We start from the raw sequence: 22,434 nt of genomic DNA, 5'->3' as shown, positions 1-22,434 counted from the left end.
GTCAGGAGGCAGACATGTAGGTAGAAAGTAGATGCTAGATGTTTAGAGTGACTGCTGTATGGTTACTATGCTTAGGTAACTATACTTATCAAAGATGAAGCATGCAGACTAACAGGGATCAGATGCTGATTGGTGCAGACAAACTTGGTCAGCTGATTTCCTCTGTGCAGTGCAGAAGAACATCAGTCATCAAGTCCAGATGTTGGGATGGACTCATCTCCTTTGTGACTTTGGCAGTTCGTCTGAGGAAAGACGTCAGTGTCTCCACACGGTCACCATCTGAGAGACCAAAGCCCTCAAGCTGCTGCCGCTCTGCTTCATCTAAGCTAGCTGTAGTAAATCATATACAGAGGTTAGAAATATTAACTACTACTAAACGTTAGTGCTCAGGTTTAGACTGTCACGTTAGATCTTAATTAAAGCATATGAATGCATTTCTTAACACCCCACAACAGCCTGGCAGCCTGTCCAGGGACTGAGGCGAGGGCAGTCCAGTAATCTGACTTTAGTCAGACACCTTTGCACAGGGATTAATCAGTACACCTCCTCACCACCAAAGTGTGCCCTCTGAATTGCTGTTCCCACACCTGAATAAAAAACTGGCATTTACAACTAAAAGATTTCCCCTAATTATAAAAATAGTGCTGTTGAGAGAGAGACACAACAAAGCGAGGTCGGCAAAGTCCGATTCAGGCAGCCACACAGACAGAGATGGATGGGTTTGTTTTTCAGCTGCTTAAAGCTGAGGACAGAGAATAAGGCACTGCTCACTGACAGTATTTCCCAGAGTCTGGCAGCCTTCTGTGAAGTTTCATCTTTAGATCTTCTTTCATAATGTTCACTAAGATGTAATAAAAAATCTTTCTTATTAACAAAGAAACTCGGTATCATTTATTTCCATTTTTATTTAGTAGCTGGGTTACTAAAATCTTGTTATCACATTAAATTAAAAAAACATTAAAAAACAATGATTTATTTAGGTATCTAATATGCTGATTGCTGAGTGGTGGAGGCTCTTGTGGTGCAGCTCCTCCTTAATTGATGCCCCCGCCCCTCCCGCTGACAGCATCATTACCGCGGAAGACGAAGTGTTTGCAGGTAAGGATTTCTCAAAGGTCAATAATTGGAATATGTGTAATGCTAGTTTTCCAAGAGAGAAAAATAAAAAAAGACAAGCATTTCATTTTTTATGGTCCAATGAAAGAGTCGAGCTAATATTAGCTTGTTAGTAAACAAACTGCACCGAGAGGTGAACGGCAGGAATGAGCAAAGCAGCTCAGGGGATGGTTTTTAAGCCTTTTATCAGCTTTTTCAAATAACAAGCCGACAAATTATAATTTTTATCTTTTCAAGCCATAACTTGTTACATAATTTAGGCATTTGACTTTTTTTCCTGTCAGTTTTTGAGTTTGAGCCATTTTCATCTGAAAACAGTGCAGCCAACTCAGCGACTTTGTCGCTACTATTCAGACCCACCTGGCGACAAATTTAGTGAGTCAACCTTCCCCAAATGTGACCCTCGGCTATTTTCAGTAAAAACCTGTGTCCTCGGTGGCCATTTTGTGAAGTCACACATGCTTTAGTGCACCATCTCCACCATGAAGTTATTGTTTCATAAATGTTGGTACAAAATGCCTGGTAAAGCTTGGAAAAGGGTGAAGACTAGATAGTGACCAATCTTTCCATGTCTCAGCAGTGCTGTGCAAAAAAAAAAGTGATTTCCGATGTTTTTGATGTGTAATATATTTGCTTATGTTGGTAAACAGACTGTAGTCAACAGGATTTATGAAGGGCTTATATATAAAATAAACAAATGACCTGTTTTGCATTTTCATGATTGCATTATTATAACTACATTATAATCAATCCATACCTGTCAAGTCTCCCGTTTTGGCCGGGAATTTTACCCCTCTGTCCCGGCGTCATCCCGTATTTTTATTTTCCCGTATTTTCAGTTATCACATTTTTTAAGCATTCTTGTGCCGCTCCAAACTGAATTGTCACTATCACTAGGCTAGTGCCGACAGCCGGTGTTGTGCCAAAAAGTGATCGTCTGCCAAAAAGTGATTGCCAGAAAATGATTGTCCATATTTAAACTGTTGTAAATGACTTGCTGATCTATAATCTGTGAAAAATATGTCAAACATATCTCTCGTGAATGATATCAAGTCATTTTGAGTAACAAACAACATTTCTGTCACAAGGTAGAAGCTGCAATCAGTTTTTGGCAGAGACTTTCATATATTCTTTATTTATCAGGGTAAAATCTGCGATTGGCCAGATTTTTAAAGAGATATGTGGCCAAGAGGGCAGCAGAAATCAGAACAAATATGACATTACACTCTATAAAGATATTTTCAGTGACCAAAGAGGACTGGATTTATTATACGTACGTGCAATAATGCAGAGTCATAAACATACTTGAATAACAGGTCATTTCTTCATTTTATATCTAAGCCCTTCATAAATCCTATTGACTACACTCTATTCACCAATATGAGCAAATACATTACACATAAAAGCACATAGAAACATCAAAAATCACTTTCTGGCAGACCATCACTTTTTGGCACAACACCGGAACAACCCCCTAAAACTGGACTTAAGTGCGCCCTTTTCACAGAGTTTGGTGACGTGTTTCCGGTTTAGTTTAGCAGCGTAAACAAAGCCGCGCTAGGGCTCAGTGTTGACAACTCAGCTTTTCTTTTTTTTTTTTTGTTTTTGCCCCATAAAGCGATATAGCGACAGTGGAAGCCTCCGTCCCTTCGTACGCTTTGGCATCGGCCAGACCTCACTTTGTCTCCACCATCCAACCCCCAAACCTCACTTAAACACCGAGCCTGCCTACCTGCTCTCTCCGCTCCCATCCCCAGTGCTGGGGCCTTTATCAGCCTTTGAGACAGGCGACAGCGAGTTTTCTTACACAAGTTGGCAACAGTGGGTTAGTGCAGACAGCCTAACCCACTGTCAGATAGAGGAGAGTTGAATGTACCTAGCAGTCTTACCCCACAGTGCTTTCATTAAATTTGATATTCTAACATTAAACAATATGGGACAAAATGATCTACGTAATGTGGGTCTAGGCAAAACATTAAAGTTATTAAGTTTATTTGTAGTTCTAAACATACTTATTTTTTTGCATTTTTGACCACAGCAGCTTTTCGTGACAGTGGAGAGAGACAGGAAATGGGGGAAGCCACGCGGGCCGCGAACCCGCGTTGCCCGCACCACAACGCGGCTTGTGTATGTGGTCGCCAGCTGTTGTTTTTCCTCTCCCCTGCAGCCTCCATAGCAACTACAGTATCCAAATGAACAATTATGCAAATTAGGCGATGATGTCATATAGTGACCTCTGTTTTCAGCAGCAGAAATTTTCCCATATTTTTAAATACAAAACTTGACAGGTATGAATCAATCCAGTCCTTTTTGGCCATTTCAAATGTCTCTATAGAACTATGATGTTGCATGTGTTGCAATTTCTGCTGCGCTAGTGACAGTTTTTACTCAGATAAATAAAAGATACATTTAACTGTCACAAAGTGATTGCAGCTTCTGCCTCGGGTTCACTGTTCAGCCTTATTCCTCATATTTGCCTGAGTTCCTCACAGTTTTGAGTGTTTTTCTGCTGTCAGACAGAACTGAAATGAAGGGCGGGCTTTCTGTTGGTGAAGTGCAACAAGAACTTTGGCATTTAGGGGTCACTCACAGTTATCAACAAAAGTGTCCCCAAAAGAAAATGTTGATCCTTTTTCATGACATTTACTTTCACCTGGTTCTTTGGTATTAAGAACGCATCCTGGTGTTGAAAATTCTTTAAATTTTGGTATCAGATATACTAATAACACTAATAACAATCCATGCATCCATTCTCTTCTGCTTAGCCTTTTCAGGGTCACGGGACAGCTGGAGCCTATCCCAGGTGACATAGAGCGAGCGGCAGGGTACACCCTGTAATGAACAGATATACCTATATATTAGAATTTATAGGGTGCAATAAACTGATTTGAATTTGAATGTACGCAAAATGTACATGCCGCCACACTGTATGCAGTGGAGCAATTTGTCATCTGAATAACCGGTCTTGTGCCAAAAAAGTGATTTCCGATATTTGACAAAAAAAATATTGCTGGTATTTATATTGTTGTAAATGACTTGTTGACCTATAATCTGTCAAGCGCATCTCAAACATCATCTCATATGAATGATATCAATTCATCAATTCATGGTTGAAGCTGAAATCACTTCTTGGCAAAGTAACTTTCATATATTCTTTATTAATAAGGGTAAAAACTATCGCTGACATTAAAAATGTCTTTTTCCCCAAGAGATCTGACCGAGGGCTGCAGAAATTGCAACAAATATAACATTACAGTTGTAACAGTCATAATTGTGTGGTGTCTCTTTATGACAGCCTAAGCTTTTGTCAGTGATATCACAAGTGTGCGGCACCGCTCCTCTGTAGAGAGCGTGGGAGAAAAAGATGAACGCATGGACCGAGCCGGACCTATAGTTTTATCACTCTTAGTAATGTCACGGGTTGTATGAACACTGCTTATTTCATGTATAATAATGCAGCAGCCATTCAGCTGGGCTTTATAAGGTTGATGAAGAATATGTTTATTAAAGGACAACACTGTGGAATTCCCAGTAACAGTGTGGCCTCTTCTTCACCGCTGAGCACAACCCAAATGTTACACAGTTGTATAAAGAGTAGCCAAAAATGACTGGATTGGTTATAATGCAGATACAATAATGCAGAGTCATAATTATATTTGCAAAAATAAATCATTTCTTCATTTTATATATAAGCCCTTCATAAATCCTGTGCACCGCAGTCTATTTACTGATCTAAGCAAAGATAGGGCAAAGATAATACATAAAAAAAAAAGGGAAATCACTTTTTGGCACAACGCTGTAAACCTGAAAACTGTTGCGCTCGTACTGCATCCTTTCGTACGCTATGACCTCGCTTCAGCACCGAGGGGCACACGCCCCAACCCCCTGGACCTCAATTCATCCTTTAGCGACTTCTGAGACAACCAACAGAGAGTTTTTTTGTTACACAAAAGTTGGTAACAGTTCCGTAACCGGTAAATGTTGCTTAACTATGGGGGTAGTTTAGTGCCAAGATTTTAACTTTTTTATTTTTTTAATTACCTCTTCATAAGACGTTCCTTCCACCTCTTAGGAAAAAAAATAACATGCTGTCTTAGTGTATGATGTACAGGGAGGAAGTGGAAACTTTAAAAAGTAAACTTCATTGGATACACCTTTGACTTCACTTCAAAAGGCTGAAAGCTCAAAGTCACGTAATACTGCAATGACTACAGCGGGTGAAACGTGATCCTTTTTTATTTTTGCATCAGAATTCTTGGACCAAGTTCACAGGTAGCTAACTGTGTAACGCTACTGTGCATGTACTTACTGTATACTTACACATTGGTCCTGCTTGCTGCAGACTCCACCATCAGACTGCTGATGCAGCTGGACTGTAGTTATTATTACCTATAACTGGAATTGCATTAATTTAACAGGGAATTTATTTTCAATCTTCTTTTTGTTGTTAGCTCCAAGAAGCCATGGCAGAAAGGCGCACACAGGTATGTCCTTTTTCAGAATATCTCAGTTGAGTAATTGTTGATAGTAGTTGTTATTAAACTGTAAGAAAATCAAATAGCACAAAGTGACAGGTGCTACAGACTGGAGTGTGCCTCGAGAATCATCATAAACAAGAAGCAATCAGAGAGCACAGACGTCCACCAAGGCAGCTCACTCGCTGGGCAGTTTTTACTTTTAAGGGAACAGTACTGTGTTTTTACCTCTGCCAAAGAATCATGTTTTCAGTCATGTTTTGTCTGACTGTTAGAAGGATAACACTGACAATTATGAACAGATTTTGATGAAAATTTCTGGAGTTGTTGTTGGTGGTACAAGGAACAATTGAATAAATTTTGGTGGTGATCGGATCACACTTTCGTTTCAGTTTTTTTAAACTAATAAAAAGGCACAAGTTGACCCCACGGCTTAGCGGATTATTACAGTCCAAAGTAATGTGATATTTAGAATCCCCATGTATCATTCCCATTTTAAAATAGCTCTATATTGCATCATTATCACTTTGACCTTCAGATCAATATTTTGACCTTGAAGGAGAGGTCAGAGCTCAAATGTGACACATTTGAAATCATCATAGATGCTTTTTATAGAGACTTTTGGTAACCATCAGCAGGTTTCTGGCATAATTCTGGCTGGATATGTGACCACTCTTCTAGGCAGAATTGGTAGAGTCTATTTAAATTGGTTGGTTTCCTGAAACAAACCCAGTTTTTAAGTGTAGTGCACAAATTTTCAAAAGGGTTGAGCTTGAGGCTTTGGAAAGGCCATTCCAGAAGAATTAGTGAAGATGTATTTGAGCCTGTACTTCTGATTCTATGTGAATTAGATAATAGGGATGTAACGGTGCCAAATTCCACGGTTTGGTCCATAGTGCAGGACAGAAGCAGTGAATTTTGGTTCATTTGCATAAATGAAATACTTATTTCTGGATCAGATGATGATTTATGTGACTAAAACAACCACATTACTTAGGATGTCTGTAAACAATAACAAAAATAACTTTAAATGAACACAAAAGCCACATTTGACTAGAAATGAAAATTGAGTAACAAATTAAGTGATGATCAACTGATCAGTGTCTACTGCAGGTCATCGTTATTTTTTCACTAATAAAACTCAATGCAACTCAACATTCCTCAGATGAAAACAGCTAATGATATAATCCTCTTCTGATGTACATATCACCTTATTGTCACCTCATGCTTATTTATTCCCAATATTGCCACAATTACTGTTTTTTTAGCAGATCAGACCTGCGACCCTCCCGTTTATAGACAGCCGGTATTGTGCCAAAAAATGATTGGCTGTATTTAAACTGCTGTAAATGACTTTTTGGGCTATAATCTCTCATGTCAATATGTCAAAAATATCTCATTAATGATTTCAAGTCATTTTGAGTGGAAAAACAACATTCCTGTGACACTGGACATTTCAGTTTCAAGAAAATGATGATTAAAGTTTCTTTAATGTTAGACATCATTTTATGATGATGATGGTTTTTTTTTTAGCCACAGTCGGAAGATATCCAGAAGGACTTTTGTGACTCCACGGAGCTTGACTTGTCCAGCTGCACAGGATCATACCAGGAATCCAACCCAGCTCAGAGTTCATCCTTTGGCAATGACAGGGAGAGCCAAGGTCCAGCATGTAAGAGTCTTGAGACTTCTAATGATCACTTTATTTAAAATGAAGATCAAGAAAGAGTTAATGTACCTGTTAAAAGAAAAAATCTCCAGAACACATGGGAAGAGACAGAGCAAACATCACCAAAAAAAAGGATAAATTGAAGTTAGGGGTGACTATAAAAACTTGTACAAAATGGGAGGGCAGTGTGGGACAAAAGGCATTTTTGCTTTTATTGTGGCCAATCACAAGTGAAACTATCAAGACATTTGCAAAGAAAGCACATGGAAATAACAGACTTAGGATGTCTTTATTTTTCCGCTGTGATCGGAAGAAAGGAAGGCTCTCTTCATTATCATCTTTATGCCAGTTAACAGGTTAAGGAAAGGGCTTGGAAATTGGGATTAATTCTTAAGTATTATTTCATGCTACAAATTTGTCTTTTTCAATAATACAACTTTCCACAGAATTACATAGTTTGTTTTGTTTTTAATTTGCAGTCAATGATGTGAACATGGCATGCAGTGATGATGGCAGTTCCGATATAGATGGTGAGTGTCGTCTGCTGATAGCAGCAGTATTTATATTTAAGTTACTAAGAACAATAACTGGGCAGCTAAGTCGGCCTGTTACCTTGGGTTTCTTATCGGTAATATGAATTGAGTGAGATAAGGTAAAACCTAATTAATGCAATCTGACACACATACTTTTGGTCAAGTTTGGTGCTCTGTAATGCTCATGTAACAGACCAAACTGCATCATGCATACAGTTGAAATGAAAAGAAGGGCAGCAAGAATGTGAAATTTAAAAAAGTACATCTGAGAGGCTGCGTAAAAGTACCCAAGTAGTGTTCCAATTTTTTGACTGATCACTAATAATTCACAACTGGTCTGAGTTGTAGGTGAATGCTGTCTACTCGGAGTGTTCCTCCGAGAGATGAGAAACAAGAAATGGATGTTTTTTATTTTAAACTTTATAAATTCTGTGTTATTAGAAACATGGTTCATTACATAATCTCAAATGAATTATAAAGATGAGGTGTCACTTGATTTTCTCCAAACCCCCACCTCCCTTCCCAGATGGAGCTTCTGCTCAGAAGAAGAAACTCGATCACTCCAGTGAGCGGGAGACTTCTCATGTAGATGGTGAGTTTCAGTGTTTCTCACACTAAGGCCTGATTCAGACTTCTGCTGTGAATCTCTGCAGAGCTACAACTGTAACCTATGTAATGGCCAATGTTGCTGCCAGCATTTATGCTTGTGTTGGAACATTATTCGTCAATTACCGTGTGGCTGTGTCCTGGTGTTTTATATGTGGTGCCGGCCGATAGAAGCAAATAAAATGCTGCGACTTTTTTCCCTCGTGGGTCCTCGCTCTGTGCTGTGGTCAACATTTATCAGGGGGCAAACATATTTGTCTGTCTACACCACAGGTGTAGATTTACTTTGGTATGTTTCTGTGTATTCAACTCACGTGCTATCCCAGCAAAATCTGGTCTGTACAGTAACGGCTACTAATGTTTGTCTCTTTCTGTTTCAGAAAAGAGCAAGAGAGCAAAACTGGCCAAGAAGAAAAGAGGAAAAGCTAAAGTTGTCAATGCAAAGGGTAAGATATTTTAAGCTTTATAACTATTTGGTGCTTTCAGACAACACTACTGTATTTCTAACTAATTTTGTAGCCAAAATTGTGCCATCTGTGGCAAATAATATATATGCACAAATATAAGAGTGTTCCAAAGAACATGTTTGTCGCCTGCTCAAAAACCTATCAGAAAGTATATTCATTTATATGAAAGTAAGTGATTAAGTGTTGAGCTTAGCAGTTAATATTTACAAATAAATTTTTACAGTAAATAATTGTTCTTCAACAGGTACTGCGTAGAACTGTCTCAGTTTTATATATGAAGTTTATTTCATTCAATATTGATAAAGATATCTGACAGAGGAAATACAGAGACGAGACAGCTGAGAGACGAATGAATGATGGAAAGATTGACAGTGATTAAAACAGTATAAGAGGAGGTAGGGTTGTGGCTCTTGTGCTCTGCAGATGTACTCTTCAATACGTATCTATCCTCCAAGTTTGAAGTCCCAGGGTTCGTACGGGTGCTGGAAATCCTTGAAAATGCTTGAATTTTAATGTTGTCCTTTCAAGGTTTGAAAAGTGCTTGAATTTTGGATATGGTGCTTGAAAGTGCTTGGAAATGTAACTTTATTTCTTTTACAACAAATAACTCTGTTACTGAATAGGTCTCTTACGAGATGGATAAATAAAAATGAGTCGGAAAGTGTAAACTGAAAATTTCTCCGCCTCAGCCTGGCTTGCACATCTGCGCATGACCTGTCAGTCTGTTTGTGACCCCGCCCCCCCGAAGACGGGGGAGTTGAGTGCGCAAACATGCCGGGAGGTTGCCGTTTTAATGAGTCTTGGCTGGAAATTGACAAATACAAATTATGGCTAACAGAAGGACCACATCCACGAGTAGCCTCCTGCAAAATCTGCAAAAAGAATTTGCAACTTTTCACAATGGGGGAGTCTGCACTGTCGAGTCACATGAAAGGTAAGTCCTAGTAGAATTTTCGAGTATGTACACGTTACACAGTAATGCTGATTTGTTTATGCCCGCTAGCTAGCGAATTCGTTGTGTGTGATGCACTGTGACACCGCTAGTATAGCATGTTACTTGTGACATGGTAATTTATGGGCTACTTAGTGAGCTTAGCCGACATTACTTAACAGTAACAGTAACGTTAGTTACAGTGATCCCTCGCTTATCACGGTTCCAGAGACCCCCACGATAGGTGAAAATCCGCGAAGTAGCGGTGTTATATTTAAGTTGTTACAGACCAAAAAGAAGAATACTAGTATTACTTTATATTTTAATGCATTTTGAAATCTGAAGATTTTTTTTCAAGTATTAACTTGGTTCCTTAGGCAACACCTGGGGTTTTGCTACTGTAAATGGGTTGTGATAAGGAATACTATGGGCAATCTTTGTGCTAAGGAGGTTTTAAACTCCTGTGTATTCAGTGGTTGAGTACAGGCCTATTTCTGCTAGCTACTCCCAAGCTTCTTGTTCATCTAATGTTTGACTTAAGCTGAGCAGCACAGTGCTGACAGAAAACATAATGTCTTTATCTAATAAAGGCTAGATAATACTTAAAGGCAATTTTCTTCTTGTTTTCACTTCAGTGTGTTATTAGGAGAAAGTAATGGTAATAAGGAGGGCTGATCCAACTGGACACAAAGAATGTTCACTTTAGGAGCTACTGATGCTCAAGTTCCTCGACATTTTCTCAAAACCTGTTTGTGGTGAGCATCTACATATCAAACAACTTAAAAAACAGAAATGGCTTCAAGTTCACATTGAGGCCTGTGCGACTCAGTCAGCCACGAGCCAGGGATTGTTGCAATACAATGTGCAATGTATGCACTGCCCTCCACTCCAGTACACAAAAGTATATCCATTTTCTCATAAGAAGAATAAATTAAGGCCACATGCTCATAAGGGAGGTGGACAGTACATTATAATTGTAAATAATATTACAGATAGATGAAATAAATAAATATAAGGTTGCTTGTGAATTGTCATTCTTCTGTGTTGAAGTGAGTTGTATGTAATGTATATAATGTAAGTATGTAATTTGGTCAAAGTCTCTCCCAATTAGTGCTACTCTCCATGCCATGCCTGTACATCATGTTATTAGTAGAAAGAGATTCAACACTTTAAAGGTGATTATTTAGGACTTCAACAATAATACAGACAGCAACATAGTTAAGCATCTTACTGATAGTTGTATTGAGAATGAACCTAACATTTCCCTCCTATTTTTGGTGCTCTATAGGAAAGAAGCATCAATATTTGATGAGAAGACTTATGAATCCAGGTCCTACAGTGGGGGATTTTTTCCAGTGGACAAACAACACCTCAAACAGCACAGCTACGTCCACATCAACACCCAACAGAGTGGAGAGTGACAGTGCTGTGGAAGCAGCCAGCGGAGTAGCAGCAGGAGTTGCCCCTCTACCACCCACAGAGTCCACTAATCCACATCAGACTACCACCAGGACCACAAGCACCATAACATCATTTGTTACCTCGAATTCAACACTAAAAGCAGAAATTTGCTGGGCAGCAAAAGTTGTAACCAGCCACTATTCATACAAATCATGTGAGAATGTAGGGGACGTTTTCAGAACCATGTTCTCTGACAGTGACATAGCAAAGCAGTTTACTGGAGGGGAGCGAAAAGTAGCATATCTCACCACGTTTGGGATTGCTCCTCATTTCTCTTCCTTAATGAAAGCTAATGCCAAGAAAGAGTCTGAATATGTACTTCTTTTTGATGAAAGTCTGAATAGGGAAATTAAGAAATGTCAGCTTGACATGCACATGAGATTCTGGAGTGATAACCAAGTAAACTCACAGTACCTGACATCATTTTTCATGGGCCACCACACTGCAGAACATATGTATGAGAAGATTGAAAAAGTGTGTTCTGATATAGGCTTCCAGAACTTGATTCAGCTGTCGATGGATGGCCCAAATGTGAATTGGAAGACCTTCTCACTGGCCCAGCAGAACATTGAACAACAAACAGGCAAAAAAATGTTAAATATTGGAAGTTGTGGTTTGCATATACTACACAATGCCTTCAGAGCAGGGTGTGCATCCACAGACTGGGATCTGGGAAATGCTCTGTCCAGCCTTAAATGGCTATTCAAGGATGTTCCAGCTCGTAGGGAAGACTATACGAAAGTGACTGGTTCCACATCCTTTCCACTTGATTTCTGTAATCATCGATGGCTGGAAAATATAGAAGTGGCTGAGCGTGCCCTTCAGATCTTGCCCTCTCTGCAAATGTACATCAGTGCTGCCAAAACTAAAACTGTAACAGAGCCAATTACAAAGTCTTTCAAAACTGCTCAAATGATTTTGCAAGATGAACTCTTCCCAGCAAAGCTCAACTTCTTTCTCATGGTGGCTAGGGAAATCACGCCATTTTTAAAGTTATACCAGACTGACAAACCCATGCTGCCATTTATGTGCAGTGATCTCACAAATACGATGAGAAGTTTAATGGAGAAGTTCATCAAGCCCAGTGTCATGAAGAATGCAACTACCCCTATAAAGCTTCTTCAAGTTGACTATGCTGATCCAGTCAACCACATGGATGTCACCAAACTAAGAGTTGGATTTGTCACAGAACGAGCTCTAGAGGAGCACATGAAGAAGAACTCAGAAGCTGAGAAGCCAAGGCTGGAATTCAGGCAGAACTGCAAGCTGTTTTTGCTGAAAATGGTCGCCAAGCTCTTTGAAAAGGCACCACTTAAGTATCCTCTTGTGAGAAGCCTGTCAGTTTTGGATCCAAGGGTGCTCCTCGAGAGCAAAGATGTAAGTACCCGAAAACTCACCACTATTCTACGACTCCTTGTGGAAGCTGGCCGTATTGAAGAAAAATGCTGTGATGAAATTCTGAGGGAGTTTGGTCACTTTCATGACAACAGCATGATTTCGGCATCAGATTCTTTCAGGAACTTCAACCCACAAAGCGAAAGGTTGGATGAATTTTACCATGGACATTTATCCAACAAACCAGACTTTCACCACCTATGGAGGGTATTAAAACTCGTCTTAGTCCTCTCACATGGTCAAGCCTCTGTTGAAAGAGGTTTTTCTGTTAACAAGGAGGTGATGGTTGAGAACCTTAAGGAGCATTCACTGATTGCTCAGCGGATCATTATTGACCATGTGAACCATATTGGAGGTTTGCTCAACATAGTGTACACAAAGGAGCTACTCCTGTCTGCAGCTGCTGCCAGGCAGAAGTATCACATCTATCTTGATGAACAAAAACGTCTAAAGCATGATGAACAAAAAGCACAGAAGAGGAAAGGATGAGATAACAGAGATGAAAGCCAAAAAGAAGAGAATGGAGGAGGATATGAGGGCTCTCCTAAAGTCTGCTGATCGGAATGCAGAAAAAGCTGAGTCGGAAGGAAAACTGTACTTCATCTCAAAATCCAATGGACTTCGAAGAGCTGCAAACAAAAAGGAAAAAAGTCTGGAGGATTTGGAAAAACAGCTAACTGACAAACTCAAGGAACTGAAAGACACTTCTTAATAGGCCCCACCCTTTTTGGCTTTACTATGCAGTATTTTGTTGTCTGGTTCAGTTTTGTTTGTTTTTGAACATAAAGGGATAAATACCTCTGACAAGTTGATTTGTTCACATTTGCACATAATGTTCAGGTGAAATATGCATTTTGAGTTTATGCACTATATGTATGCGATAACTTTTTGCCTCTGCAGTATTTTGTTTTGTGGTTTTTTTTTGTTTTTTTGTTTACAGAAAGGAAAAAAGGACATTCAGATCAACCTAAGATTTAATTTGCACATGGTCTTACAGAGATAATGTGAAGTGAAATGTGTATTTTTGAGTTTATGCAATATATATATATATATATATATATATATATATATATATTCATATAAAGCTATTTTTTGCCCTACCAGGTTGCCCCATATTTTTTGCACTATTGAGTCTTTAATTGCAATCAAGTCAAGTTTATTTATATAGCACATTTAAAACAACAACGTTGACCAGAGTGCTGCACATTAAAGTATATAACCCCAAGAACTCCACTTAAATCAGAAAATCTGCACAAACACAACGTTAAAAGACAATAAATAAGCTAAAATAAATTAAAAAATGCCATAAAAAGCCATTGTCTTAAGGGAGGTAGCACTGTAGCCAAATGCCAAGGAAAAGAAATGTGTTTTTAGTAAAGACTTAAATGTATGTATTATCTGAGCTGTGCGTATATGGAGAGGTAGATTATTCCATAGTTTTCGTGCTGCTGCTGCAGAAGCTCGATCATCTCTCTCTGTTTCAATGTAGTTTTAGGCCTCTTTAAGAGCAGCTGGTTAGAGGACCTCAAAGCTCTTACAGGTGTGTGACTGTGAACAGCTCAGATACAAAGGTGCCAGTTTAAGGCTTTAAAAGTAAGCAATAAAATCTTAAAATCGATTCTTAAATGGACAGGGAGCCAGGGAAGGAATGGCATGACCTGGGTAATCATGCTTTTTTTTTATACCAGTTAAAAGATGCGCTGCTGCATTCTGGACTACCTGTAGGTGGCACATAGTTGAAAAATCTATGCCAAAGTACAGGGAATTACAGTAATCCAGGGGGAGAAGTGATAAAAGCATGAATAACTTTTTCCAGGTCCTGTTGCGGAAGATAAGGTTTTACCTTAGCAATTACTCTGAGTTGATAAAAACTAATTTTAGTAACAGCACTTATTTGCTTTAAAACAGCTATCAAAAATAACACCCAGATTTTTTACAGCAGCATGACAGTGGAGAGTCAAATGACTCAGACTCTTATATTTCACATATTTATTTAAAGTGAAGTTGTTTGTCAAGTGACTTATGGTGTAATACCATGTATTTAATGTGATGAAGAAAAACGCGAAATAATTTTGAGTATGTTATATTTTTATAAATATATATCACAATGGTAATGTGCTGGAAAAACTTGAAAATGGGCCTTGAATGTGCTTGAAAAGTGCTTGAATTGGAACCTGGAAAAAGTGTACGAACCCTGAAGTCCATATATTGCACGATTACTGAGATACTGCAGGCAACACAATGAAACTGTTTATATTGATCAGGAATTATTCTGTTCATTAGATATGCAAGAACACTACTTAGAATACCGATGTTAGGTTTTGTGTGTATTAAAGTTCCCATGATTTACACTAGGAGAGCATACTTTTAAGAGTTAGTGGGCTGAAATTGAAATACATATTTCAGTTTCTGTAAAGCTTTAAATTTAACTAGAGCAACCACTGCCCCCTCCCCTTTCAGGAAGAGATGTGTTTATAAAAAATCTCCTGATGTTCTTGTCAGCAGATCTTCAACTAGTGTATTTAACACAATTATAGCCAAGTAGTATAGATTACATGTTGTAAATCAGTTTACTTGCTCACTTAGCTGTGTGAACCACACTATGGGATTCTAACTAACCAGAAAAATGCACCGTCTTCTTCAAGTTCACCAGCAAGTTGACACTGAGTAGATCCAAGCACTTGCATACCTGTCAAGTTTTGTATTTAAAAATACGGGAAATTTTCCGCTGCTGAAAATAGAGGTCACTATATGACGTCATAAACTAATTTGCATAATCGTTCATTTGGATGTACTGTAGTTGCAATCAAGGCTGCAGGAGAGAGGAAAAACTTCTTTGGAGAGACATAGTGTAGAAAAAAAAACCCACCATAAATATGTTTAGAACTACAAATAAACTTTTTTTTTTAAAGCCTTAAATTGTGTTCAAAAGCATTTTTAGATTTTGAAAATCTCATAAACATTGACATGGTCATTTGAAAATGGTGAACATGAAATTATTTTCATACTAAATTCTGTGCTAGGAAAAACATTTTCAGAGTGTAGTTCATTACAAAAGTGTAAATGAATAAGGAAGATGAGGTGTCATTTGAAATTATTCTTGTTTTGCAGATGGACGTTCTGACCATTTCTCCTGTCAAGAGGGACTTGAGGATTCCAGCAGTGATGGTGAGTTTTAGTGTTTCTCTCAAATGTATTGTCCTGTGCAGCTTTTGCTGGCAGAGACACAAATCAGAGTGGCGCTCAAGCACGTTTGAAGTGTCACTAATAGCAACTGATTTTTGTCTGGTTCTGTTTTAGAAGAGAGCAACACAGTGAGTCTGGCTAAGAAGAAAAGAGGCAAAAGCAAAGCTGTCAAAAAAGAGCGTAGGTTCTTTAATTTTCTGACAGAAAGCAATAAACAAAACTGTCTGAAGACTGCAAAATAATGGCCAGGCTACTGGGCTAAAAAAAAAGTGAACCATGGAGTGTAGTGCTCTTTCACTGTACACAGCAGTTTATAATGGAGACAAAGTGCTTTGTACTAGTACAAAGCTCAGTGTACAAAAAGATTCAGGTTTTACAAGTTGCCCCTTTTAGCCAAAGCTGATTGGTTAAACTGACAAACTGTCAGCTGTCACAAATATTAACCCACGATTGATTGATAGGACAAAATGGAACTCAGTTCTTCGGCATTTGGTTTGTGATCCAGTGAGGAAACCTAAACACAGCACAGCAAAAAAAAAGGTTTATTTTTACCCCTCAGCCTATAAAGGGGTATTGTTGTTACCTCACCAGGCAGACAGTCTTTGAGATAAGATGGGGCCTGATTATTCAAGGCCTTATGCTCTCTCTTTTTAGTCCCTGTCAGTACTCTAGCTGCAGCATTTTGGATCAGATGAAGGCTTTTCAGGGAAATAGGCTGTTAGAAGAAGAAGAAGAAGAAGAAGAAGAAGAAGAAACAGCCTTTATTGCCCACAGAGGGGAAATTTGGGTGTAACAGCAGCCGCAGTTATTATAAATATAAATATAATAATTTACACTATTAAGAATATATATATATATATATATATATATATATATATATATATATATATATATATATATATATATATATATATATAAATAAAAGCAACAAACAAGATTAACCTTAATAATAATAATACTACTAATAATAATAACACTATATACAATGTACAATGTACAATATACAATGTTATTTCACTGTATTATTTAATATTTGATTTCATGTTGCTGTAACACAAAATACTTACATCTTAAAGTGCTTGCTGAACATCTTTGGTACAAAATTGTGACTAAATTGTGTAGCCTAGTCATTCTCAAACTGTGGTACCTGTACCACTGATGGTTCATGGACTCCGTCTAGTGGTATGTGGGAAGGGTATTTTAGATTTTTTGTTTTTTTTTTTAAATATAGGCTAAAAGCGTACCAGGCTAGCCTATTAGCTTAACTCTTTAACAGCGAGCGTGTCATCGCGGACACGTTTGAATTAAGTGTCAGCATTTTCCAACACCTCCACCACCCTCTGTGCAGCATGTGTGTGTGAAGGGGCAAAGGCTGTGAGGTAAAAAAGTGATCGTCTGCCATAAAGTGATTTCCAGTGTTTCTTTGTGCTTTTATGTGTAACGTCTTTGCTTATATTGGTAAACAAAAAGTGCAGTCAACAGGATTTATGAATAACTTCTATATAAAATGAAGAAATGACTGACTTTCCAGCATCTTTATGACTCTGTGTTATTGTACCTACATTATTAATCCAGTCCTTTTTGGCCACTTAACTTTACAGATCTGTGATGTTATATTTCTGCTGACCTCTTGGCCAGATTTCTATTTAAAAAGACATTTTTATTGTTATTGACAGTTTTTACCCTGATAAATAAAGAATATATAAAAGTTACTTTGCCAGAAAGTGATTGCAGCTTCTACCTGTGAGAGAAATGTTGTTTCTCGCTTAAAAATGATTTGATATTATTAAGGAGAGATATCTTTGACACGTGCTTCACAGATTATAGGTCAACAAGTCATTTACAACAGTTTAAACACAGGCAGTCATTTTATGGCAGATACTGGAAATCACTTTTTGGCACCAGGGTTATAATAGTTTTGGATTTTACATTATAGTTTAGTTTTAGTTAGTTTTTACTTTTTTTTCTCTAATTCAGTTAGTTTTAATTAGTTTTCAGAGTGGTGTTTCTTGTTTTTATTAGTTTTTATTTTTGGTTTCATGCTTAGTTTTGCGTGCCATGGCGGAGCCCGAAATGCCCCATTTTATTCTAATGGGAAAAGTGAAAATTCTCCAATACAAAAGTTTCAACTTAGTTTGCCCAAAATACATGGTATTTGGTACACAGATTCTCTATGTCAACCTAATTAAAAAAGTCAATCACACCCATATCATATTTTGGACGCTGTTGCCATGACGATCCCAAAACTGCCCCATTATATTCCTATGGGAAAAAATTTGAAATTTCTGCGATTGAAAAATTACCCTTTCATTTCTGAAAAATGCATAGAAATGCATGAAATTTGGTACACGCATTCTTCACATCGTCCTGAACAAAAAACCTACAGGTCAAAGTACTGGAATATGTAAGGTGTTGCCATGGCGAAGTCCAGAATATGCCATCTTTTTCCCTGACTTAGCCAATCCATCCATTTCAATATTTCACACGTAGACGCTATGAAAAGGGCTAAAATAGGCACGGCTGGAAAAGCTGGGTTCAATTCGGCACCAGCATCTGGACTGCGGCCAGCAAGGGCCTATTATCACTGCTTGCAGCTTTAATTAGTTTTTATTTTTGGTTTCATGCTTAGTTTCAGTTAGTTTCAGTATTAGTTTTAGTATTTTCATACCTAATCAGGTGCAAGATTCAAGGCGCAAAAGTGACTATTGTGTAATGAAAACTTGACAAAAGATACCGTTTAAAGAAATATATTCAACAACCAACTGTTCACAAGACATGCTAAATTTGTGTAATATTAAGGACACACATGAACATCAGCAGGGAGAAACAAAGAAAAACATGAATTCCCAAACTCAATAACTTCTAAAATAAACTCCACAATAAACTTAAGCATCAGTGCAGCAGATTAACAACACCTACATGTGGTGTTTGACAAAAACAAACTCTTTGAAGGAATCAAAGCTCAAATCCAGCTGCATCCTGATGTTCTCACCACCTGAAGCTGCTTCTGTTTTGGAGCTAGCTTGGTTAGATGCTCGCTAATTAGACTTGCAGGGTCTTTGCGGCCTCTGTACACAACCTACAGAAGTTGCCGACCTCATGTCCACATTTATGCTTGTGTAGCTGGATTGTGTGTGTTAATTACCTTGTGGTCGTGTGCAGGTGTTTTATATGCAGCGCAGGCTGGGACTTCTTTTTTGGTCCTTGCTCTTTGTGCTCAGTTTTTTGGCTGCAAACATATTTGTCCCTGTTTTTTTTCACTTTCTTCATTTCTTCACGTCCATCCTGATAGTTTCAGCAGTCTCCTACCAGGAATTTGCTGACATTTGTGAGTCCTTATATTGATGCTTTGATTATTATTCCTGATTGTTATTCTCTGACTGTTAAAGTAGACGGAAACGCACAAGGACTAAACAGTGTAGTCACAACGTTCTGGGCTGCATGGACCCGGCAAGTAGTCCCGTTTCTCCAGAGGCGCAGGCCAGGTTACCTGGTAGGATCAGAGCAGTTTCTGTAGCCGTTGTGCGCTTCTCAGGTGGACTTTGATGTTGCTGGTTTTTCCTGACTGAGAAATGTTCCACACATTTTTCATCAACCACAACAAGACTTTCGATTCTATCTGTGCTCTTGTACTCAAAGAACCTCCATACGGGACTCTGCCGCTTTCTTGGCAGAATGCAGCCATTACTTTGCAGACCAGCGCGGTGAGCGCACGCCCGCGCAGGCACTCACACAGTTGTCCTATGGCGCTCCCAGCTTAAACTCGGAGAGCGGAAAAGATTATTTCACATCAGTCCACAATTCTTAAAGAAAAAACAAAACAATAAAAAAAAAAAAACAAGTAAATGAAAGTCATTTTATCGATAATTTCAGTTAGTTTTAGTTAGTTTTGTAAACTCACAATTCAGTTTTAATTAGTTAGCGTTTTTTCCTTTTAATTATAGTTTTTATTTATTTTAGTTAACGACAATGTTTTTTCAATTTCAGTTATTTCGTTCGTTTTCGTTAACTACAATAACCCTGGTTGGCACACTGGTCATAAGGGTAGCACTTGAAAAGCCAAATATTTTCTGAGGTGGTGCTCAGTGTGAAAAGTTTGAGAACCACTGGTGAAGTCTGCAGTTAGGCACTTACTAGAACAATAAGCAAGCAGAACTCTGTTTTTTGAGTCCACTTTGTGTTCTGTTTGTAGGGAAAACACGTGTGAAGATCAAGAGACCGTGGAATGAAGCGGAGAAGGAGGTGATCGAAAGGCATTTTGGAATTTTTATCACACAACGCAGAATTCCGAGAAAAGAGCACTGCGTCAAGTTCTTAAGAGAGGAAAATGGTCTCGGTGATCGTTCAGTGAGAGATGTTCGGAATTATGTGTACAAAACAATCACTGCCCAGAATCACAGGTCTGCTTCTAGAAGACTTTATTTCTAGGCTCAGACCTCTGTTAGTTTAGTATAAGTTCAGTTTAAAAGTGTTGAAAAATGTTTATGCTGGCTTGATAACATATTAGCAACACATTTTCTTGTGTTATTTCATTTTTGATTTTTTTTTTATTACTGGCTGCTGATTCTCACTGATTATTTGCCAGATTAGTGGTTGAAAGAATCAGTTTTTGTTCATTCAGATACATTTGACTATTGAATAAGTACAGACTGCATTTAGTCAATCAGTTCCTCAGCAACTCATCCTCAAGTTTCATCTTGAAAATTATACTGGGTTTTTTGTGTGTGTGTGTGTGGAATTCTGACACAATTTAGGCAGACGATTTGAAAAGTCATACTCTTTGACTTTATAGTCTCATTACCAGGGTCTGTGACCTTGAGCAGAGCCAATAACAACCTTTTGAAACTAAATTTGGAAAGATCACACATTTCTGGCATTACTCTCATCCTGTGCCGCCCTCTCTTTATGCCCCCTACTGCTGCACCAACACTCCCTTTTCATTGGCTCAGCAGTCAGTCAGCAACCATAGCGGCAGCTGCCTTCAGCTTCACTACATTTATAGGAGAGACTGTGACCTTAAAATCTATTTATGGTTTAAGCTACAAACTGTTCAGAACAAGTTAGTCAGGGGTGTGCTGAGTTAAACCCACTTATTATAACCACTGTATTAAAGTGTTCTCACCGTGACGTTGCCCTTTATTTATTTATTTTTTAGTTCCATCATCTCAAGCTGAACATTTTAGTTTTGAAATGTGGGTGCGGTACGGCTGGAACCTCATATACCTCTAAAGCATGCACTGCTAATACACAGTCTGCCTAAACAGTTCAAAAGTGTGACAAACACTTGCTCTTGTGCTTCACAGAAGTTTCACACTATAGAAACCAGCAGAACACAGAACAAATGTCACTCTAAACAGGCACCTGCTGTAGTCACATATTTGTTACATTGGACCGACAGACACACAGCATTAAGATCAGACTTTATTGATCCCACGTCAGGGAAATGTACTTGTTACAGCTGCTCAGTAGAATATATATAAAAAAGCCTATGACTCAATGTCTCACACATCAAGTGATGCCTAGAACTTTACAAGCTCAACAGGACCCTAAGAGCCTTTGTCAGGAACTCAGGAACAGGGGATGTGGAGAACAACACTAGAAGCCAACTTCAAGCCAACTGCAGGAGATGTTCTGTCCCCAGTGCTGTTCTGCATAGGCCTGAACCTCCTCAGCCACATCATTTACAAGACTGGATGGTGAAAAAGAGAGGGAAGATTGTCAGAACTGAGGAGACTGCACTTTCAGAAGGCAACATTGCAGACACTGAAGACAGCTACAAGTACCTTGGATGGAATCCCACAGACAAATGGGAGCCATGAACAAGCCACTAGGGAAGCTGCAGCCACCAAGTACCTGCAGAGAGTAAGTCAACAAAAAGTTTTCATCCCCCCACCCCCACAGGTGGCATTCTGCATTTCTCATGCAATCATTGAGTTGTATATTATGTGAACTTTCTGTTTTGCACTGAGTCAGCCATGGAACATGTGGATGGGCTATTCAGTTTCAAAGCTTTTCCTCGGTTTCATTTCAGCTGCATCTGGCCAGGCGACTATACATGTGAACAACAGCAGCCAACAGCTGTTTTTTCAACCAAATGAAGGCAGACTAGGTGACTGTATGCACCCAGGGCATCTTTTGGACAGGTATGCACTCTGACATCAGAAAAGACCCGAGGACAGTTCGAACTTGTGCCAGAACTTAACGAGCACAAGTTCACTTATCAGTGTCAGAAAAACTAAGGTAAAGTAAGGTAAAGGTAGGAGGTGGTGGAGAGTTACAGATACTTGGGAGTTCACTTGGACAACAGACTGCACTGGAGGTGTCACATGGAAGCTGTATACAGGAAGGGACAGAGTAGACTCTACTTCTTGAGGAAGCTTAGGTCCTTTGGTGTGTGCAGCAAGATGTTGGACATCTTCTACAAGTCTGTTATTGAAGCGGTATCGGAGCTAGAGAACTAAAGAGACTAAAACTCTTAAAGAAGGCTGGATCAATTCTTGGAATTGCTCTAGAGCCCTTGGAGATGACTGTGGAGAAAAGAGTGCCACACAAATGGATAAAAATAATGGATACCACAATGCACCTCACTGCTATC

At 38.7% G+C, this 22,434-nt stretch overlaps 1 protein-coding gene and 1 long non-coding RNA gene across 2 annotated transcripts in view; one reads left to right on the top strand and one right to left on the bottom strand.

Moving 5' to 3' along the window:
- Positions 1–1,071: 1,071 nt before the first annotated feature.
- Positions 1,072–20,960, top strand: LOC115789884 (uncharacterized). The gene is made up of 9 exons (XM_030743453.1): positions 1,072–1,098; positions 5,568–5,600; positions 7,125–7,263; positions 7,740–7,790; positions 8,320–8,385; positions 8,780–8,845; positions 15,765–15,821; positions 15,954–16,019; positions 20,032–20,960. Exons 2-9 carry the CDS (start codon positions 5,580–5,582, stop codon positions 20,265–20,267), a joined length of 702 nt encoding a protein of 233 aa, XP_030599313.1. The 5' UTR covers positions 1,072–1,098; positions 5,568–5,579; the 3' UTR covers positions 20,268–20,960.
- A 419-nt stretch (positions 20,961–21,379) lies between these two features.
- LOC115789885 (uncharacterized) overlaps positions 21,380–22,434 on the bottom strand; it is a 1,615-nt gene continuing 560 nt past the window's right edge. Inside the window, exons 2-3 of the long non-coding RNA XR_004020744.1 lie at positions 21,623–21,692; positions 21,380–21,528 (exon numbers count right to left, since the gene is read on the bottom strand). This is a non-coding gene — a long non-coding RNA (uncharacterized LOC115789885). The remainder of the gene's footprint in view (positions 21,529–21,622; positions 21,693–22,434) is intronic.

This window comes from Archocentrus centrarchus, chromosome 13, assembly GCF_007364275.1.
Source record: "Archocentrus centrarchus isolate MPI-CPG fArcCen1 chromosome 13, fArcCen1, whole genome shotgun sequence".
Taxonomy (NCBI): domain Eukaryota; kingdom Metazoa; phylum Chordata; class Actinopteri; order Cichliformes; family Cichlidae; genus Archocentrus; species Archocentrus centrarchus.
This window is presented reverse-complemented; position numbering and strand designations above follow the sequence as displayed.

What these genes read in the sequence shown, in the direction of transcription:
- LOC115789884 (XM_030743453.1), top strand. Translation starts at nt 5,580, where the DNA reads ATGGCAGAAAGGCGCACACAG. An exon ending in TGGCAGAAAGGCGCACACAG is followed by an intron (nt 5,601 to 7,124) that starts GTATGTCCTTTT and finishes TTTTTTTTTTAG; the next exon opens with CCACAGTCGGAAGATATCCA. An exon ending in TGAGGATTCCAGCAGTGATG is followed by an intron (nt 15,822 to 15,953) that starts GTGAGTTTTAGT and finishes GTTCTGTTTTAG; the next exon opens with AAGAGAGCAACACAGTGAGT.